General features: G+C 41.6%; 1 protein-coding gene across 17 annotated transcripts in view; it reads left to right on the top strand.

The window, feature by feature from the left end:
• cacna1c (calcium channel, voltage-dependent, L type, alpha 1C subunit) overlaps positions 1 to 21,706 on the top strand; it is a 427,514-nt gene that overhangs the window by 340,996 nt on the left and 64,812 nt on the right. For 10 of the 17 annotated variants that reach the window (XM_077006515.1, XM_077006519.1, XM_077006512.1 and 7 more), the window contains 7 exons: positions 5,081 to 5,164; positions 13,488 to 13,535; positions 14,473 to 14,610; positions 14,726 to 14,791; positions 14,911 to 15,002; positions 15,142 to 15,298; positions 15,487 to 15,614. In XM_077006515.1, coding sequence (XP_076862630.1) covers positions 5,081 to 5,164; positions 13,488 to 13,535; positions 14,473 to 14,610; positions 14,726 to 14,791; positions 14,911 to 15,002; positions 15,142 to 15,298; positions 15,487 to 15,614 — 713 coding nt within the window. Of the gene's footprint in view, positions 1 to 5,080; positions 5,165 to 5,844; positions 5,929 to 13,487; positions 13,536 to 14,472; positions 14,611 to 14,725; positions 14,792 to 14,910; positions 15,003 to 15,141; positions 15,299 to 15,486; positions 15,615 to 21,706 lie in introns of all 17 variants that reach the window. The other 7 variants (XM_077006509.1, XM_077006517.1, XM_077006516.1 and 4 more) reach the window with 4 other exon arrangements.

The raw sequence follows: 21,706 nt of genomic DNA, 5'->3' as shown, positions 1-21,706 counted from the left end.
GCTGCTGTAGACGGGGGCGACCAGTAGGGGGCCGCCGTACCGTGACAGATCCCCCCTCCAAGCCGCACTCCCCTCCACCGGCTGTGCGGCCTACAGCAGCAGCACACAAAACAAAGGGGCAGGCAGGCAGGGACAAGGGACACACCCCCTGTAGTCCCGGAGCTGAAACACAAAACACAAACACAGGTTAGCTCACCTACCTGGGCGGGACCCTGGACCGACTGGGCCGTCAACAAGACAAAACCACGCCCCGGTCGGTCACAAGGCCCTCACGCCCCAACCGGCATTAAGCCGCATAGCCCCATAGGTGCGAGGACGACGGGCCACGGCTCCTTATCCGTCCGGGGTGTATGTGTGTGCAGGTTACCTCCCTGGGGCGTGGCTACGTCACCTCCAGGACCCCGTGGAAGGGTCTCCGTCTTGTGCAGGAGCTCTTCAGACCGGAGCCCCATGGTCCCCAAACATCCGGGGGCCCCAACCCTCTAGGGAGGGGCTCTTTAAGACCGGGCTCCGGTCACCCCACAACATAAGGGGGCTCCTGCCAGGTGGAGACCTCCACAAGGCCCAGGAACGCCACGATCCACCGCCAGGGAGAAACACCTGCACATAAAACACAAATGCACACACACACACCCACCAACACAAAACACATACGCGCACTACCCTGATCCCCCCAACAATGGGGGAGGGGTCTCCGTCTCAGCAGGGGACTTCCACCTGCTCAGGAGAACCCCCCACGTTCCTGGTCAGGGCCTCCCTCAGGAGCGACGCCCTCCATACCACACTCTGTGGCATGGGACCATCACTGGTCCACCCCCAACACACACTCAAGGGGGAGGAGCATGTGTGGAATTACATACAACATATCACAGGCACGCAAGAACAACACACACGCAAAGACTAGACAAACAAAAAACAGTGTACAAACAATGAACGAACGGGACTCTTACATGCGCGCTCGGTAGTATTGTGACGTGCCGCTCAGGTTCGCAGTCGCTCCCCCACACAAAACACAAGACGACAGGGGAGCGAGGCGACAGTGACGAGCGGCACCCGCGTCACACACGAAACACTAAACATATAACACCACGAGCACGCACACTGGTCCACACGCCCATTCACACGTACACTTCACCCACACAAAACATGAAGAGTATACAGGGAAGACGCCCTGATCCTCGCCGTGCAACACACAAAACAAACGCACGGCGAAACTCTTCCGACACACAAACAACGGACATGAAGAGCTGTCTCAGGGCAGACTGCCCTGGTCCTCGCCGTGCTACACACACACACACACAACACAAAAGCACGGCGGAGCTCTTCAAACAAAACACCACGCAGACAAACACTTACCACGAGACATGACCACGAACGAAGGAAAAAGTAAAGGAGACTGGCGGCTTCCGAAGGTGGCTGGTTATTCTGTGACGGGCAGGGTGAGCGAAAATAAATGGAAGCGATCACGCCAAGTCTCAGGGAAATAGGATGGTTTAATATGAAAAGTGCGCAAACCAAAACCCGTGAACTGATCCGAATTAAGGATATAATAACCAGCAGTCAACTGGTACAAAGACAAGACATATATAGACGAACAAACGACCCTCAGGTGAGACGGATCGCGGGCTCCGCCCACCTGAGGGACGAACACAACACCACACCCACAGGACAAGCTGCTGCTGTAGACGGGGGCGACCAGTAGGGGGCCGCCGTACCGTGACAGCTGTGAGAAGTGTCAAAAATTAGAGGAGCAATCACAATTTAACAGCACATACTAGCACTTGTACAGGCAGTGATTGTTGTGGTCTGTATTCATGTCAAATGGCCATGTGGTCACCAAAACATTATTAAAAACCATAGGCTTATGAAAATATGTATATAGCAGCCCCATTCTTTTTGAATCAAATTAATCTCCAGTGATAATTTGTTAGATGTATGTCATACTACACAGTTTCAGACTGAACTGCAGACATCTATCCTGGGCTGGTTGCAGACAAATTGTGTGCCAATGTTTAGCCTCAAAACCAATAACTTGAAAAATCAGTTCACCATGTAATCAAGAATGTTTACTATAGAACTTCTGTTTTTTTGTCTTTTCATGCATTTGCCAGAAGTGCAAAGCACGCCATTGTGTTGTGTATTTTGCTTAATAACTGATATTTCAGGCATCCTCTGGACACCAAGGTGACTGGTCATCCTCTAATGTTCAGTGGTTTGTTTTTGGTTGGATTTTTCTTTTCAGACAATGGACAAATTTTACATTTCCAGAGTTGTTATTTAAATTTCTCAACATAAAAAAATGGTATAAAAACAACAGTAATGAAGATCCCATATGAGATTGTTTTCCAATATAAATCCAGGATGCAGTTTTATTTAAGTGAAAAACCTCTCTCTCTCTCTCACTTTCTCTCTCTCAGTCACATTACTTACACATGCTGGAATTGAATTCATTTGTTTCATGCTTGGTGCTATATTGCTCCATTAATCCACTGTGCCCCTTACTCATCTTATATATATCAGGTACTGTGCTGTTTGAAGAAACAGACAGGCAGCAGAAGTGTTATTTTTTTCAGATGTGGTAGTTGTTCAATCTGGGTAACATCAGGTGCAATCAGCTACATCAGAGAGAAGGGTGTTTTTCAATCAAAAAGGAAGGAATTATAAAAATAGGTCATTGTGTTTCCTAACAGAGAAACTGCCAATCACTGAGCTTTGGCTCCAGAGTCTGCAAGAGTATGGTACACAGATGAGTTTCATGTGTGTATAAGAACTGTTACTGTTAGTGTAAAAGCTTTGATTGCAAAATTTGATGGGCTTTTGCCTTAAGGTTTTTTTTTGTCATTAAGCTACCAGGTATGATGGCTCTCTGCAGTACCAGCAGAAGCTCAATGCATTTAGGCATGTAGACAGCAGAAGCTGGTACTGCAGAGAACTTGCAAACCTCTTAAGAACAAAGTACTTTGTGAGCATTACACTCACTAGCCACTTTATTAGGTACACCTTGCTAGTACCATTGGACCCCGTTTTGCCTTCAGAACTGCCTTAATCCTTTGTGGCATTGATTCAACAAAGTACTGGAAACATTCCTGAGAGAGTGGTCCATATTGACATGATAGCATCACGTAGTTGCTGCAGATTTGTCGGCTGCACACCCATGATGCGAATCTCCTGTTCCACCACATCCCAAAGGTGCTCTATTGGATTGAGATCTGGTGATTGTGGAGGCCATTTGAGTATAGTGAACTCATTGTTGTGTTCAAGAAACTAGTTTGAGATTATTTGCGCTTTATGACATGCCGCGTTATCCTGCTGGAAGTAGCCATCAGAAGATGGGTACATTGTGGTCATAAAGGGATGGACATGGGCAACAACAATACTCAGGTAGGCTGTGACGTTGACATGCTGCTCAATTGATACTAATGGGCCCAAAGTGTGCCAGGAAAATGCCATTGCACCACCACCACCACCACCAGCCTGAACCTTTGATACAAGGCAGGATGGATCCATGCTTTCATGTTGTTGATGCCAAATTTTGACCCTACCTTCCAAATGTCGCAGCAGAAATCTCATCAAAGACTCATCAGACCAGGCAACTTTTTTCCAATCTTCTATTGTCCTTCTATTGTTCTATTTTTGTGAGCCTGTGCAAATTGTAGCCTCAGTTTCCTGTTCTTAGCTGACAGGAGTGGAACCTGGTGTGGTCTTCTGTTGCTGTAGCCCATCTGCCTCAAGGCTCGACGTGTTGTGCATTCAGAGATGGTCTTCTGCATGCCTCGGTTATAATGACTGGTTATTTGAGTTACTGTTGCCGTTCTATCAGCTCAAACCAGTCTGGCCACTCTCCTCTGACCTCTGGCATCAACAAGGCATTTGCACCTACAGAACTGCCACTAATTGGATATTTTCTCTTTTTTGAACCATTCACTGTAAACCCTGGAGATGGTTGTGCGTGCAAATCCCAGTAGATCAGCAGTTTCTGAAAAACTCAGACCAGCCCGTCTGGCGCCAACAACCATGCCACATTCAAAGTAACTTAAATCACCTTTCTTTCCTATTCTGATGCTGGGTTTGAACTGTAGCCGATCACCTTGGCCATGTCTACATGCCTAAATGGATTGAGTTACTGCCGTGCGATTGGCTGACTCGGCATTTGTGTTAATGAGCAGTTGGACAGGTGTACCTAATAAAGTGGCCGGTGAGTGTATATCAACCATAAAAATAAGTTGGAAGAATTCATATGAACAAAATTATCAAGATTTATCTTGTATTTCTCTTGAGGACCATATCGTAATGCAGTTGTTTATTCCATGAACAGCTGATGATTCATTACTGCTGTATTTGTTTTCATTCTCAATTTTATTAGATGGCCATAAGACCCCGCCCTTCGGCTACTTGCACACAGGCTTATTGGTTCTAGACCAGCAAGATGTTGGGGCCTGAACTTCACCAATCCTTATGTCCGAGAAACTGTATTTTAGTGATTGCATCTGCTTCCCAGACTAAATGATTACATCTTAAACACCCTGAAATTAATTAAAATTAAATCACCTAACATGTACATCTGCTTCCAGCCTGTTTCCTCAGTCATAGAAGTCTTTGCCATGACTAAAGCCACAACCAGGGCTATATATAGGCCATTTAACAGGGTGTGCGTCATAGTGATGATTAAGTGTTCCCTTAATTAATAGTTATGCAAGGAACAGTGAGGTAATACAGTTCTGGGTGTGACAGGTAGAATATTCCTCAGGACTGATCCTAACATACCTTTTTTAAAGTGTGTCATATTTAACACAAGCACACAAGTTCCTATGATTTGCAGCACTTTTGTGGTATATTCCAGCTGAGTGATGAATGAAAGTGATGTTGCTTAACACATTTTATGGTTAATGGTTAAATGGTTGTCTGTGTTTGTGAAAAATGCTCCTCAGCTTGAGTATGATGCTGTTTCATGTCATTTTGAGACTTTTCTTTTTGACTAAAAACAAACTGCCCAAGCCCAGACTACTAGAGGAGAATGGTAGGTATACAGTCTTGCTAATGGTTAATGCTACCTGTCTAACTACCCCTTCATCCTGTATAGGGTTACTTTAGTGACCCCTGGAATGTTTTTGACTTCCTCATCGTAATTGGCAGCATTATAGACGTCATTCTGAGTGAAATAAATGTAAGTACGCTGCGCCACAAAATGCACACTCTGTCACTTTTTTGTCTTTCTTCCTTTCCATTCTCTCCATCTCTCCTTTTTTTACTCCTCTGTGATTCCTACCTTTCCTTCGTCTCTGTCCTGCTGCTCGTTTTTTCTTCAAGTTCCACCTTTCCTGAAGGCAACATGGCCACTGGGATTTTTGTTGTATAGCTAGCTATACAAACCTCAGAACCTCTGGTTGTAGAGGAACCAGAAAAGCTGGTAGGGTTTGCAGTATAACCATGTCATAGGGAATGCTCCAAAGACTCTCAGATTTAGAGATAATGAGAGAGAGAAAGAGAGAGAGTGAGAAAGAGAGAACACACAAACGTTCTGCAACATACTTATTCTCCACTGTGACTAACAAAATGCACTAACCAAGGGGACCAACTGTTCTTTTCAGTGCAGTTGTGACAGTTGTCTTACTGTTGATGTTCTTTTCCCATCAGCAAGCATGACTGCCCACAGGTCCTCTCCGCCATGTCTTGGAAACTATTCTTTTTTCCCCACTCCCTTCCACACCTGTCTCTTGACATTATGATTTGTCCCATGTCTTCAAAAAGTCAATGTTCATATGTAACTGTTTTCTTTCTTATTTTTCTCCTCTCTCTTTTTATTTACTTTTATTTATTTATTTTCATTTCCCCCACCCAATGCAGCATTATTTTGTCGATGCATGGAATACATTTGACGCTCTCATAGTAGTGGGTAGCGTTGTTGACATAGCTATCACAGAGGTTAACGTAAGTAGTCTATCTTTCAGCCTGCCTGCCTATACACAGCATCTTTCTCCCTGAGAACAATAGAAATTAAGCTATTGCATTTCCCTTTTTATCTTTGGTTTAGTTTTTGTTCTTATTATACTTTGCTTTTTTTCTTTATTTATTTAATCATTGGTTTGGTAACTTTTTACTTTTTGAGTTCCACCTGCACCCATGAGCATGCACCACAGTGTATAGCGAGAGCTAAAGGAGATATATTCTGACATTTGTGAAATGTCAGATTTCATCTATTTAAATACAATAAAGAATACTTATACTCATATTTATGATATTTGACAAACATATTTATTATGACCGACAAACGTGTGTAATGGTACAACTACATGCACTCTTGACAAACATGTGTAATGGTAAAACTACTCTAACAAAGTCTGGCTGTAAATCTCTCCTCTCAGGCCACACCCTCTCTGAGACCGATCTCATCCCTGAGACCAGGAAATGACGACTCGCTGTCACATGATTGCATAAGAAATAAAGCATGGCAGATCACGAGATCACTCCTTTGCATTCGCCCCCTACTACAGAAATAGTGCACTATATTGTAAATATAACGGTAAATTGTAAATATGGTAAATAGTACAATATTTCTGTGATAGAGAGCAATTTTGAATGCAGCGATGGGTTATATTATATTTAGTGGTAGGCCGTTAACGGCGTTAACACCGATAACGGCCGACCACAACTTAAATTTAACTCGCTTGCAGACCGTTTTTATCTGTATACATATATATATTAAATGTTAGAACAGACACAGTAGTGTTCGCGCTCACGTTGTCATGCTATGGTTATTACAGAGTTGTGGAGTTAATAAAGTTAGCGTTGTTAAACATCTACCGCTCAACCATTTTACATGGTGAATGAATAAATGAATGTTCGATTTATATAGCGCCTTTCCAGATTCCCAAGGCGCTTTACAATTTAACACAGGTACAAGTCACAGACAATCAATCAGAAGTTAAACTGAACCAGTTACAGTTTAAGGACAATTGAAGCGGATTCAGAGCGATGGCGAAGTTTAATCCTCCCACGAACTTTCCTTTCGAAAAGCCAGCCGAGTGGCCGGAGTGGAAGCAGCGTTTTCAGCTCTACAGGACCACTACAAAACTCAATAAAGAGGACGGTGGAGTGCAGGTGAGCTGCATTATTTACGCCATGGGCATTGAAGCAGAGAACATTTATAAATCGTTCACGTTCGCAGAAGATGATGACCGCAACGACTTCGATGTAGTGATGGGAAAGTTTGATGACTACTTTTTCCCGCGGAGGAACGTCATTCACGAAAGAGCATGTTTTCTACAGCGTCCAGGGGAGAGAGTAGAAAGCTTCATCCGAGCTCTGTATGAGTTATCAGAACACTGCGAGTTCGGAACTTCCAAAGAGGAACACATTCGTGACCGAATCGTAGTCGGTATAATCGATAAAGAACTCTCACGCAGACTACAGTTAATGTCTGACCTCACCCTGGCACTCACAATTCAGACCGTGAGGCAATCAGAGGAGGTGGCTGCCCAAGTTAACCTGCAGGGAGACCCAACAGCATCCGTGAAGGAGGTGAGAGCAAAGCAGGAAAGCACAAACTGGAAACCTCAACAGAGACGACAAGGCAAGCCCATGACAGACAGAAAATGGGAAAGAGTAGAAAAGAAATGTGGTAAATGTGGCAAAGCACATCACAAGGATGATGAAAAGTGCCCAGCTTCAAAATCTACATCCCATGTCTGTAAGAAAAGGGGACATTGGGCCAATGTGTGTCGCAATCGTAGGTCCGTGAACGAAGTCACAGAGACCAATAACTGTGAACAGACCTCGTACTTTTTAGGGTCAGTGGGCCAAGTAAATCGTAAAAGTGAAGCATGGACTGTAATACTCAAGGTAGATTCTGTCCCAGTGGAATTAAAAATTGACACAGGAGCTGATGTCAACATCATAAATGAAGACACATACCACAAAATCACTCCTGAAAGATCACTACAGCCATCAGAACTTCCATTAAATAGCCCAGGTGGAGAACTGTTATGTCTAGGATGTTTTAATGTCACCGGACGTCATAAGGATAAAGACTACAAATCCAAAATGTACGTAATTCGTGGACACAAAGTCAACAACCTACTCAGTTGCTCCTTGTCAGTAGAAATGAATCTAGTAAGGCGAGTCGATGAAGTCACAGCAAATTTAAGCGGACACCAGCAGCCTTATGGAGAACATGGCACACTAAAAACAGAACCAGTCAAAATACAGCTGAGAGAAGATGCAGTACCTTATGCAGTACATGCAGCACACCGCGTGCCCTTCCCTATACCAAAAGGGGTAAAGGACGAACTGATGAGGATGGAGAAAAACAGCGTAATTGAAAGAGTGAGTCAACCGACTCAATGGTGTGCACCCATGGTTCCCGTTTTAAAAAGAAACTCGGGCAGAACAAGAATCTGTGTTGATCTCACAAAGCTAAATAAATCAGTCAAAAGAGAGCGCTACATCCTGCCTACGCCAGACGAGATAACCTCCAAACTAAGCGGGGCAACAGGGTTCTCTTCCCTTGATGCTGCAAGCGGATTCTGGCAGATTCCTCTCCACCCTGACAGCTGCCTACTGACAACTTTTATTACGCCGTTTGGCAGGTACTGTTTTAAAAGGTTGCCGTTTGGCATAACCAGCGCGCCTGAAATCTTTCAACTAAAGATGCTGGAGACCCTGGAAGGTATAGACGGGGTAGAAGTCTTCATGGATGACATCCTGGTATATGGGGCCACCATGGAAGAACATGATGACCGACTGGACAAAGTACTAAGCCAGATTGAGTCTGCAGGTCTTAAGCTCAACAAAGAGAAGTGCTCTTTGAGGCAGAACCAACTACGGTTCTTGGGTCACATTATTGATCACACTGGGGTGAGGCCAGACCCTGAAAAGGTGGAAGCTATTCACAAGTTCCCCTCACCACAAAACGTGCAAGAGCTCAAAAGACTGCTAGGCATGGTCAACTATCTGGGCAAATACATCCCAGATCTCGCAACCATTAGCCAACCCTTGTATGAACTGCTCAAAATGAAAAATGTATGGACCTGGGGCCAATCCCAATAGACAGCCTTCGAGATTGTTAAAAGGAAGCTAACGACAGCACCAGTCTTAGCCTTTTATGACCTTGCAAAGGAAACTAAAGTGTCAGCCGACGCCAGCAGCTACGGTCTGGGAGCGGTGTTACTCCAACTTCATGGATCTGAATGGTAACCTGTCGCCTACTGCTCAAGACGTCTCACTGAGGCAGAAACAAGGTATGCCCAGATCGAGAAGGAGTGTTTGGCGAGTGTATCGGCTTGCGAGAGATTTGATAAGTACCTATGTGGCTTAAATCAGTTCTAACTTGAGACTGACCACAGACCACTAGTACCACTCATCAACAGCCAAAGCCTAGACAAGGTTCCACTGAGGTGTCAACGTCTCTTAATGCGGCTCATGAGATACAAACCAGAAGCCATCTACGTACCTGGTAAAACTCTCGTAGTTGCCGATGCCTTATCACGTGGTCCACAGACATGTATTGAGGAGACAGACACACATGACGAAGTAGAGAGTTACATAGCTTCTGTAGTGCATGGCATTCCAGCATCTCCAAGCCGAATGGACAGTATCAATACAGCCACCGCCACAGACTGTGAACTGCAAACAGTCATAAAGTACATAAGAAACGGATGGCCGGAACATATAGATAAAGTTTCACAAGATGCCAGAGCATATGTGAAAGTTAAAAACGATCTGTCTGAGACCGATGGCTTGGTCATACGAGGATGCAGGATCATCATTCCAAGATCATTAAGAGCAGAAATCCTTAAGAGGATACATGAGGGACACCAAGGACTAACAAAGTGCAGAGACCGGGCAAATTCCTCAGTTTGGTGGCCAGGACTTTCCGCTGAGTTCAAAGAGACTGTAATGCAATGCAGGTCCTGCCAAGAGCTAAGACGGACACAACAAATGGAGCCACTTATTTCAACACCTCTGCCTAGTCAACCCTGGGAATGCATTGCGCTAGATCTCTGTGAACACAACAAAACGATATAACTTGTGGTATCAGACTACTACTCTCGTTTCCTAGAGATTTTGCACTTGCCTTCCACAACCAGTACTCAGGTTATTCAGAGATTAAAATCAATCTTTGCTAGATTTGGAATCCCTGACGAGGTAGTGAGTGACAATGGTCCTCAGTTTGCTAGTGCTGAATTCAGAAACTTGTCACAAGAGATGGACTTTAAACATCTTACCTCAAGCCTCATAATCCACAAGGAAATGGTCACGCGGAGAGAGCGGTGCAGACTGCAAAGAGGATCCTTAAACAGGAAGATCCACTTTCAGCCCTAATGTGTTTTCGTTCAACGCCCTGTGCTACTACAGGTGTCAGTCCTGCGGAACTCCTTATGGGGAGAAAGATCAGAACAACTCTCCCAGTTCTGGAAAAGAATCTTCAGCCTAAGTGGCCAAACAAAAGGACTGTTATGCGAAAGGATGCCACTGAAAAGGCCAAACAGGCTTTTTACTACAATCGGCGTCATGGAGCTAGACTGCTTCCTTCTCTACGACCAGGAGATTCAGTAGTTGCAAAGCTGGATCAAGAAAAGACTTGGACAAATCCTGCAGTAATTTCCAAATGCATTACTCCAAGATCTTATCTTGTTCACACACCACAGGGAGCAGTGTTGAGGAGAAATCGTCGCCATCTTTGTCAGGACTATCCCTCACAAACTGCTAATACTTCCCTTCATTCCCCAGTGGAGAGTACTGCGGGTGGAACCGCAGGGACCCTATCTTCTGAGACAGTCACACCAAACTATAGTCAGTTTGTCACACACACACCCACTGACTCAGCAGTGCAGGTTCGTACCAGATCTGGACGTGTGTGCAAACCAGTTGTGAGACTGAACCTTTAGCTTTATGCTTATGTTGAATATGGTAATATATTGTTCTTTATATGCTTGAAATGAAACAATGTGTTTTATCATATTTGATCTACCTACATATTTGAGTACCCAGAGATATCTGTACTGTGTTGCTAGTTATTGTACACATTTATTATTGGAAATCAGTTTTATGATTGAGGATAATATTGATGCTTCATTTGTTGGTAAAGAACTTTAATTACAGGCTAGTGGTGTATACGGTAGGGAATGTGTTGCACTGATTTTGTGCAGATGTTATGGATGTTTGAGTTTTTGTAAGAAATCCAAAAACTTTTACAAAAGGGGGAGATATATATGTGTTTAAGTGTGCTACCACTTTAAGATGTTCGCGCACGCGCAGAAGAACAGACACAGTAGTGTTCGCGCTCACGTTGTCGTGCTATGGTTATTACAGAGTTGTGCAGTTAATAAAGTTAGCGTTGTTAAACATCTACCGCTCGATCATTTTACAATATTCAAGTTCAATACCGCCCCACGCCAGTAGCTGGCGATCAAGATAAAACAGGACATCCTCTCTGGGACCTCAATAGGTCCCACAGATGAGGTAAGCCCCAGAGATGAGATTTACGGCCAGACCCTACTCAAACTACATGTACTCTGGAAATCAGTCGCATAATATGTTCTTTCAGGTGAACTATAGAAGTAATTAAGAAGTAGCAATGTTTGATTTCCCTTCTAATTTAGGTTCCTCTGATCTGCCAACAGAAAATCAAAAGAACTGAAAGTAATTAAAGTAATTTAGATGTTTGGGCCATTATCCTTGCAAATATTTTTATTGTTAGGTGACCTTTAATAATTGTTACCATCTGTACTTTATATACTATTCGTGAACATTTTAATCATAGCACTATAGCCATTTGAAATATTATGCTTACCAGTGGTCTTTTTATATTACAGTATGACACAAAGAGGGTATGAAGAGTTAACAACTATCACACATACAGAGGCAATTTCTTAGGACTACATTAAAAGGTTTATACTTTTATATTAATAATATTACTAAATAATGATAGATAGATAGATAGATAGATAGATAGATAGATAGATAGATAGATAGATAGATAGATAGATAGATAGATAGATAATGTTAATCATAATTAACACTTCTGTTGTCAGAGATATATCTCCTATTCTTCTATACAGAAACCCTGCAATGACCAAACTTTGGTTTAAGATTTCTGCCTTTCTTCCATTTTTGTTTTCACTTCATTTAACCAGAAAGCATGGCCTCAGCATCGTGTTTGGACTACCATTTTGCTTTCCTTTTGAAAAATAAAACCTTTGCACTTTTCCATGAAGCTTGATACAGTTACAGTAATTATTCCTGATCTAAGATGCTGTAGTCTTACTGACAGTCAGCCCCTTTCTGTCTGTTCATAATTAGCCGAGTCATTTTGCTCTCTTTTAGAAAGAGCATTAGTTTATCTGCCAAAATTAAGCACAAACCCTTAAATCACCAGTTTGCAATGCCTTCTAAAAGGCCTATTCTTTTTAATTGCCTTAGAGTTGGAAGGTGAGAAGGACATGTTTGCCAACTCTGTCTTGCTGATGATGCCTTTACATTGCACCCTTCCCTCTGAATGCCTTTACCTCTGTCTGTCAGTTCTGCCCTTTGTCTCTTTTATCTGTGTCATATTCTCTGTTTCTTCTCTCTTACCTATTGAGTGCTCTTGTTCACCTTGAGTTTTATGCTGGATAACCCTGGTCCCTGACTTCTTTAATTGCAGAGATATAAATTTATGAGAATTTTATCCATTAATAAAAATGCAGAATTATATTTCTTCTTTTCGAACTGAGGGTCAGGGAACAGGGTTAGCCAATTCTCCAATATGTATTGTGCAACATGAGAGAACTCCTTTTATGAGCATCCAGTTGTCTAAAACAAAAATGCCTGCAGAGTAGATCAGCAGCATGCATGTAGACAGTTGTCAGATCCTTTGCAGTTTTACACAAAGAGCACTTGTTTCAGTATCTCTTAAAACAGTCATTCTCATATTTACAAAATAAAAGTTTTTTAACTGATACGATAAGTGATTTTAATGATATAGAACTGGTAACTGTGGTACTGCAGGGGATTTGAATATATTTCCATATCATGTAGAGACTTCACATACACCTGTTGCTCCTCCACACACGGACACCATCATGCACATGTACTTCACAATTCCTCATTCACATCCCTCCCACACACATATACAGTCTTTGCGCAAATGTAAGTCAGACAATCGCATTTCTTCAGCTTGGGGTTGCACATCCAGGATTGGCCAGTGGACCGTGTGTTGCAACACCCTCAGCTGGAAGAAAGGCAGACATGTGATGAGACGTCTACCTTGTTATGGACACTGCAAATACTTTCACACAGCCATTATTGCACAAACAAAAATACACTTTCACAAACTGACACAAATGTACACTCACTCTCACACGCCATCACATACATACACATGCAAATAGTATTCCCCATCATGTCCTACATAAGTGAACTACTACAAAACCAAAATCCTTTTCAGGCAGATAAATAATAGGAGGTCTGCACTGCAATAGCTTTTATCTGTCTGCCTTTCTTTAAAGCCAGCTGATCCGTCCTCCTCCACCCCCTCTTCTGTGGTAAGACCAATGGTACGTCCTGATGGTAATCAATCCTCACCTCTCACTTCATGCTTTCATATAATTTAACCTTCCCGTCACCTTTCTGTTTCCTGTAACCTTTACCCTTAAACGTCCTGTTTCCTGGTTTCTTTAAGCACTTTTCTTTTCATGTTAAGCACTTTGCAAACTAGTTTGAAAAGGCACAATAAACATAAAATATATTGTGGTTGTTGTTATTATAAGAACGTCCCTTTTTGGCTTTTTACAAAAAATGCTTAAAGGTGGAGGAGGTAATTTATTGTATTCATTTTTTTTGTTTTTTTACATCTCAATAGCAATCAATAAATCAAATGCTCTGACTGGTAAAAAGGGAAAAAAATCATCTGTGGCAGCTACAGGACTTAAACACCCATTCCATCATTTCATGTAGATATAATAAATTAAATCGATGGCTTGCCTGCTTGTCTCCATATCTACCTATTGCACACAAAAGACAAGAAAATGCTTATTTGACTAGTTGAAAATAAATGCAGGATAAGCAAGAAGGTCCTTCTCTAGATTTGCATATCTGACATAAAGCCAAGTAAGGGACTGATGTGACTGCTGTGGATTTATAATTTATGAAAAATGTGCTGTATCCATTCGCATTTTTACTTTTCATACCACAAAAAACACCAGATTGTGTGACATATGTAGACATATATATGACATATGTATTTTCTTGATTAATGTAATAATACATTTGTTTTGTGTATGATTGGCTGTTTCTTTTCTTTGTGTGTGTGTGTGTGTGTGTGTGTGTGTGTGTGTGTGTGTGTGTGTGTGTGTGTGTGTGTGTGTGTGTGTGTGCGTGTGTATGTGTGTGCATGCATGGGTGGGCATTTTTGTCTGACATTGCATGATGCACATATGGTTGCCATATATGCACATATCTATGCTCTTGGATGCAACCGTAACATACTGAAAGGGGCAACAGAATACGGAAGATAACGCCAGGATCTCCATCACCTTCTTCCGACTTTTTCGAGTGATGAGACTGGTGAAGCTGCTATCTCGTGGAGAAGGAATACGGACCCTTTTGTGGACCTTCATCAAATCCTTCCAAGTAAGATGTGGCTAAAAGCACCATCAGTAACATACTAAAGAGAATTTTCAGACAAACATGTAGCTAACTAGCAAGCACAATTTGACTTCCCTGATCAGTCTATTTCTTCATACAGGCTCTTCCGTATGTAGCATTGCTTATTGTAATGCTCTTCTTCATCTATGCTGTTATTGGAATGCAGGTCAGACTCATTATCTTCTGGATCTTGTTTACAGAGTTCCTGTGTTTTTCTAGTACTTATCTGTGCTCAGCCATTGTTTTGTTTTGTCATTTAGTTATTTTTTCTTAATGACTCTGTAGGTGTTTGGTAAAATAGCACTGAGAGACAACAGTCAGATCAACCGAAACAACAACTTTCAGACCTTCCCACAAGCCGTGCTGCTGCTCTTCAGGTCAGCTGTTCTCTCTTTCTCTCTCTTCTCTCCCTTTCTGATTGCACCACTCTTGTGGGCATTGACATGTCTTATCCCAAGACAGTAAGCCAGCTTCCATATGACATATTCTTGCTTCCTCTTTGTTGTCTATGTTCAGGTGTGCAACTGGAGAGGCATGGCAGGAGATTATGCTAGCCTGCACCCCTAACCGCCCATGTGAGAAGGGCTCTGATGAGGGTCCCACCACTGATGACTGTGGCAGTCACTTTGCTATCATATACTTTGTCAGTTTCTACATGCTTTGTGCCTTTCTAGTAAGTAAATGATTCTCAGAGCCTTATTGAAATTATTCAGTGTCCCACTGTCAAGACTTCCCAGCAATAAATACATTATACCATAACTTTATCTAAATGGCAGCTCATATAAGACATCTATTAGGTCTCTCAGGATGTGGAATATTATTTGGTTTCAGAAATATTTTAATGTGCCTCCTAACTGACAGATTATCAACCTTTTTGTGGCTGTCATTATGGACAACTTTGACTATCTGACCCGTGACTGGTCAATCCTGGGGCCACATCATTTGGATGAGTTCAAGAGGATATGGGCAGAGTACGACCCTGAGGCAAAGTGAGTCATTTTCTGTTCTCTTGTTACTTATTTTCACAGTTTGTTACCTTACCTTATGTTAAAATGTGGTGCCTTACTTGCACATAGTACTTGGCCCTTAAAACTTCCCTGGAATGCACCCACCAGATCAGTAAAATAAGTGAGGGAGAGAAGTCTTAGATTTGTTCCTCAAATGGCTAATTTCAGTCTAAACTATCATCAGGTTATGTAGCAAAATGTAAGAGACATGAGTTAATCAGTGGCAGACTTAGCAATTTGGGGGCTCAAGGCGAATTTAGCTAGGGGGCCCATCAACATTAATATGCAAGAAATAAGTTAGCTAGTCAGGGGGCCCATACAGTGGGCTGCAGTGGGAGGGGCCCAAGGCAATTGCCTAGCAATGCCTCTATGCAAAGCCGCCTCTGGAGTTAATGTACCCTGTAGACAAACAGTAGTTTACTCAAGGGTATCTTGAATTCTGAAATCTTGAATTCTGGCTATTAGCTGTTCATGGAATATTATCTGGCTATAATCTTGAATCTGTACTATTATCTAGGATGAATTGTGTCACCAGATGCAAAGCACTTTATAAATCGCTCTGGATAGGAGTGTCTACTAAATGCCGAAAAATGTAAATGTAAACAGATCACGGCATTATCACTTACTGAAGGCAAGTAAAATGAAAGGGAACGGTTAAGTGAAAATAATATAGAGGTCTATTTTCAGGTAAAAAGAAATACTGTAAGTATTGCTATTCTATTTTACTTTACTTGAAATAGTAAAAACGCTTCCTGGCCTCTCTCAAGTTTTCTACCACTGTCCAGTTTGGTTTTGGTTTCGGAAAGGGTTGTTGTTCTTTGCGGCGTTTGCCTGCTAGCCAGATACTTCTCCTGGCATCTTTTGTTTTTTATTGGGTTTACGTTCTTGTTTTACGCATTGAGTTTTCCGTTTGGTATTTCCTCCCGTGTGGTTTATGGTCGAGTTCTGGTTTCACGCGTTGATTTAGTCCATGAAGTTTTCTGCTTTGTTTTGTTTCTGTCGTCTCCCTTTGTGTTTCATCAGGAGTCTTGCTGTACAGTGGTAGTCTTTTGTTTATTAAGTTTCCCGAACCGGCACTTGGGTTTACACCCTGTCTCTTTAACCCGCGTTGGATTCTGCTGTTGATTCAACCACGTCATAACCATATCCTAGAACGTGTTGTTGCCTCCCAGTTACTCCAGTTCATGTCTTCTAATGATCTCTTCGAGATCTTTCAGTCTGGTTTCCGTGCTCAGCATAGCACAGAGACATCACTCATTTACATACTTAATGATCTTCTTCTTTCTTCTGACAAAGGCTACACATCCATTCTTCTACTCCTTGATCTTACTGCTGCCTTTGACACTCTTAATCATACAACTCTCCTCTCACAGCTTGGTGATTTAGGTCTCTCTGGTACAGTCATCTCCTGGTTCACTTCCTATTTATCAAACAGATGTCAATTCGTTCGACTGGGTAACTGCAAATCAGACCTATCCCCTCTTTCTCACGGTGTCCCCCAGGCTCTGTACTTGGTCCACTGCTATTTACCATCTATATTCTGCCTCTTGGTAACTTGATACGCCAATATGGGTTAAACTTTCATTTCTATGCTGATGACACCCAGCTTTATATTAGTTTTAAACCATCTGGCCCCTTCCCACCTCCATCCATTACCAAGTGTATCAGAGAACTCAACCTATGGTTGCGCTCCAACTTCCTCCAATTAAATGCTCATAAGACGGAGTATCTTGTCATCGGTACTAAATCTGTGGTCCAGTCCCTTGCCAATACATCCCTCTCTGTTGATGATACTCAAATTGACTCATCACCTACAGCCCGTAACCTCGGAGTCTTGTTTGATCCATTTCTGTCGTTTGAACCACATATACGCTCACTTAGTAAATCTGCCTTTTTACAACTTCGCAATATCTCCCGCCAAATATTGGATTATGATCTGGTGACTGTGGAGGCCATTTGAGTACAGTGAACTCATTGTTGTGTTCAAGAAACTAGTCTGATATTATTCACGCTTTATGAGATGGAGCGTTATCCTGCTGGAAGTAGCAATCAGAAGATGTGGTCATAATAATAATAACAATAATAATCTTTATTTGTATAGCACCTTTCATACATACATGCAACTCAAATGCTTTACAGAATAAATAAAAAGAAACATTAAAAGGAAGCAAAGATAAGACAAAAAGAAAATGTTAAAAGAAATTAAAGATAAAAAGGAAACAAACAATAACAGTAATAATAATAATAATAATAATAATGTAATAAAATAAATATTAAAATAACAAAATGTAACTAAATAAAATAATGTAAAAAAGTAAAGTAAATAAGATAATAATAATCTGGAAAACTTAAAATAATTACAACAGAGTTAGAGTTTAACTAAAAGCAGATCTAAAGAGGAAAGTTTTGAGACTCTTCTTGAAACTATGCAGGGATGAAATGCCTCTGAGCTCTTCAGGAAGAGAGTTCCAGAGCTTTGGGCCATAGTGGCTAAAAGCACCCTCGCCAATCTTTAATCGGCTTTAATCACCAGTAAATTACTGTTTGAAGACCTGAGAGACCTGACTGGAATATATCTAATCATCATTTCAATGAGGTAAAGAGGAGTAAGACCATGAAGACATTTAAAAACCATCACTAGTACCTTAAAATATATTCTAAACCTGACAGGTAACCAGTGCAGTAAGTGGAGTGCAGATGTAATATGATCTCTCTTTCTCCTGTGGGTCAGAACCCTTGCAGCAGCGTTCTGAACTTGATGTAGGTGAGAAATAGAGCTCTTTGGAAGAGCAGATAGAACAGCGTTACAATAATCTAGCCTTGATGTGATAAATGCATGGACAAGTTTTTCACTTTTAGTAGGAGAGAGGATATCTCGGACCTTAGCAATGTTTCGAAGGTAAAAATAAGCTGTCTTGCATGTAGTCATGATGTGTGATTTGAAGCTGAGGTCATTATCAAAGGTGACACCCAGGTTCTTAACACATTCCTTTGTGAATCAATCAATACAAGAACAAGAACCTCTGTCTTCTCTTTATTTAATTGCAGAAAATTGTCAGACATCCATGGCTGTTTATCACCTATGCAGTCAGTCAGCAAATTGATTTTAGGGCTTTAGGTTCTAGAGAAATGTAAAGTTGAGTGTCATCTGTATATTGATGATAACTAATACCATGTTTGTTAATGATATGTGGTAACGGAAGCATATATAGGTTGAACAGTAATGGCCCAAGAATTGATCCTTGGGGGACGCCACAAGTTATTTTTGACCTGTGGAGGAAGAGGTACCTAATGCAACATAGTAATCACGCCCAGTTAGATACGATCTAAACCTGTCTAAGACTAAGGCCTACCCAGTTCTGTAGTCGATCAAGAAGTATTTCATGATCAACGGTGTCAAAAGTGGCACTTAAATCTAGCAGAAAAGAACTGAGAGTTTGCATCCTTATGCAATCTCAGGTCATTTACTACCTTAACTAGTGCTGTTTCAGTGCTGTGGAGAACTCTGAAACCAGACTGAAAAGTGTCATTTATTTGATTTACTTTGACATAGTCATTCAACTGGATTGACACTACTTTTTCAATGATTTTGCTAAGAAAGGAAAGGTTAGATATAGGTCAATAATTATTAAGAATTGTGGGATCAAGATTTCTGTTCTTTAATAGTGGTTTAAGCATTGCAGTTTTAAACATTTTAGGGAATTCACCCAATTGCAGAGACTGATTAACAATCGTTAGAACTTCATTTGCTAATGAGCTCAGAACCTGCTTGAAAAAGCATGTTGGTACAGTATATTGTTCTACCTATTTAGTACATTGTCCACTAATTACATGTACTGTTTATATTTAAATTGGTTCATAGTAGTCTATTTCTCCATCTATGGTTTTGTGTGTTTGATCTGATTAAACCACTCCTCTCCTGCACTTCCGACTCACCTTCCCTTGTGAATTGTAACACATTGCCTGATTTATGAAGGTCAACACACATCTACCTTAATTGTGTAGTGAGTCAGGGAAATAGGCCTCTGTGTAATGCCATATTTATACCCCAAGGAAACAGGAATTGATGAATTACTAATTAAAGTGTAACGTATTGACCAGACAGAGAGGGATCCAACTGCGGAAGAATACCGCTTTAATTCAAATGAGTCACGTTTACATAAAACGGCACGAGTATCACTAGCACTAGGTGTAGTAACAACAACAGCGTTTTCTTGGGATGGTCAGGACGATCCAGGGTCATAACGAGAGGGCAGAATCTGGGAGGTATAGGAGGGCTAGACAGGAGGCGAGGTCTGAGGAGAAAGCAAGGGTCAGCGCACAGGAGATCGAACAGGCAATGGAAACGCTTGGTATGCTGCATGGGAACGGCAATACTTCGCGACGAGGAAGTGGTGGGAAGGTGTATATATGTGACTGAAAAGGGGGCGTGGTGATTAGTAGCAGGTGTAGCTAGGAGGGACATATCAGACAGCATTCCTTACATAAAGGTTCCTAGATACTTTGATCGATTTTATAAACTACCGTAGAAATTACATAAATTGTTCAAATACAGTAATTTCCAAGAAATTGTTAAGGGTGCCAGTAATTGTGGAACAGGTCATTTATTGGGAAATAATTCATTTCTTAGTCTGGTTTTTTTCTTCTTAGTCAGGATTTTTTTTCACTTGAGTTGAAGGTTGCTTTTTTTCAAAGTTTATGCTTCTGCAATAAAAAAATTATTATTTTAAATATTTTTTATCACATTTTAACCTGTATATGTAGCACATGTGCCAGTGATTAGCTAGTGGCTTTGGCAGGTTTATCTATAGCAGCATAATGAGAGGGGTGCCCATTGTCACGAGGCTTCACTTAGCTATTGATTTCCACCCAAATAATTATCACAAATAGAGTCAATGCATAACATGGCATGATGACAGCATCAACATCTCAGTTTAACAGGAAACTCAATGACTGGGAGCCCCTGAGCTCCACACCTTCATGTAGTATATTACCTGAAGACTTGACTAAAGAGTTGAGTCTTACACTGTAAAAAGTGTATTTGAGCAGTTCAAGTAATGTAATTTTTTGAGTCAGTTTTATTCAATTTCCTGCTTTAGTGATGCTAATCTAATTTTGTGGATTGTATCAACTTAAAAAAACACCATGTTACCACAACCTACGATTCTCAGTTCAGTAAAAGCATGTCAATTAAGTTTCTTTTGTGCGTCTGACATCATAACGTTAACGCCATGACGTCCATGTAATTTCTAGATTTTACCCCCGCAATTTTTTGTACCGTGACTCGAAAAGAAGGTACGTCTAATACAAGACAAAAACGATATTTTTGTATTAATATGTAAAAATAGATGTAAAATGATGCACGCCGATTTTTGTTTACATTGTATTGTTTGCGTTTGCGTGAAAACTTGCTCAACCAAACCAGATATAGGGTTGCCAACTTTTCAAGATCGTTTGGAGTGAGATTTGAACCTGGAGGGGGTGGCGAGTTGTTGACGGGTGGCGAATGTAAATTGTTATTGGGGCGGTGTAAAATGGACACAAATTAAGTATTATATCGCATTGAGTAGGATCTGCCTCATCCGTCTGTAATTCTGTGTTGACTGTGCCTGTAACGATGTTAACCTTGTGCAGTTTGGTTGCCCCTATGATGTGTTTGATACCATGTTTCTGCCCTTTTACGCTACTGGACTGTCCTGTGTGTGGTCGCCGGGATGGCTGACCTCTTGGGGGGGGTGTTGGCTGTGTAGTGTCGGGCCAATGGGGGGGGTGTCAGAGGGTGACGTCATTACCCATGAGCCCTTGCGGCTCCGGCCCTGTTGTGCGTATTATGTGGTGTTTATGTCTGTATAGTGTTATTAATGATTATTAATTGTGTGTTATTAGTTAAGTCACCCCGGTCCATCTTTTTATGTACATGTGCATTATCTTACCTTACCCTCCTTGTATGTGTAACGTTGCCATCTTCATGACCTCCCCATGTGTTTCACGTGCAAGTCCAACCTAATTTAGGTCTCAAGTTGTATGAATTGTGCCTGTGGGTGCTGGTTTTATTGAAAGTGAAGAATAAAACC

The sequence above is a fragment of the Brachyhypopomus gauderio genome, chromosome 5, assembly GCF_052324685.1.
Source record: "Brachyhypopomus gauderio isolate BG-103 chromosome 5, BGAUD_0.2, whole genome shotgun sequence".
Classification (NCBI taxonomy): domain Eukaryota; kingdom Metazoa; phylum Chordata; class Actinopteri; order Gymnotiformes; family Hypopomidae; genus Brachyhypopomus; species Brachyhypopomus gauderio.
Note: the sequence above shows the minus strand (reverse complement) of the source record. Positions and strands in the feature narration are given on the sequence as shown.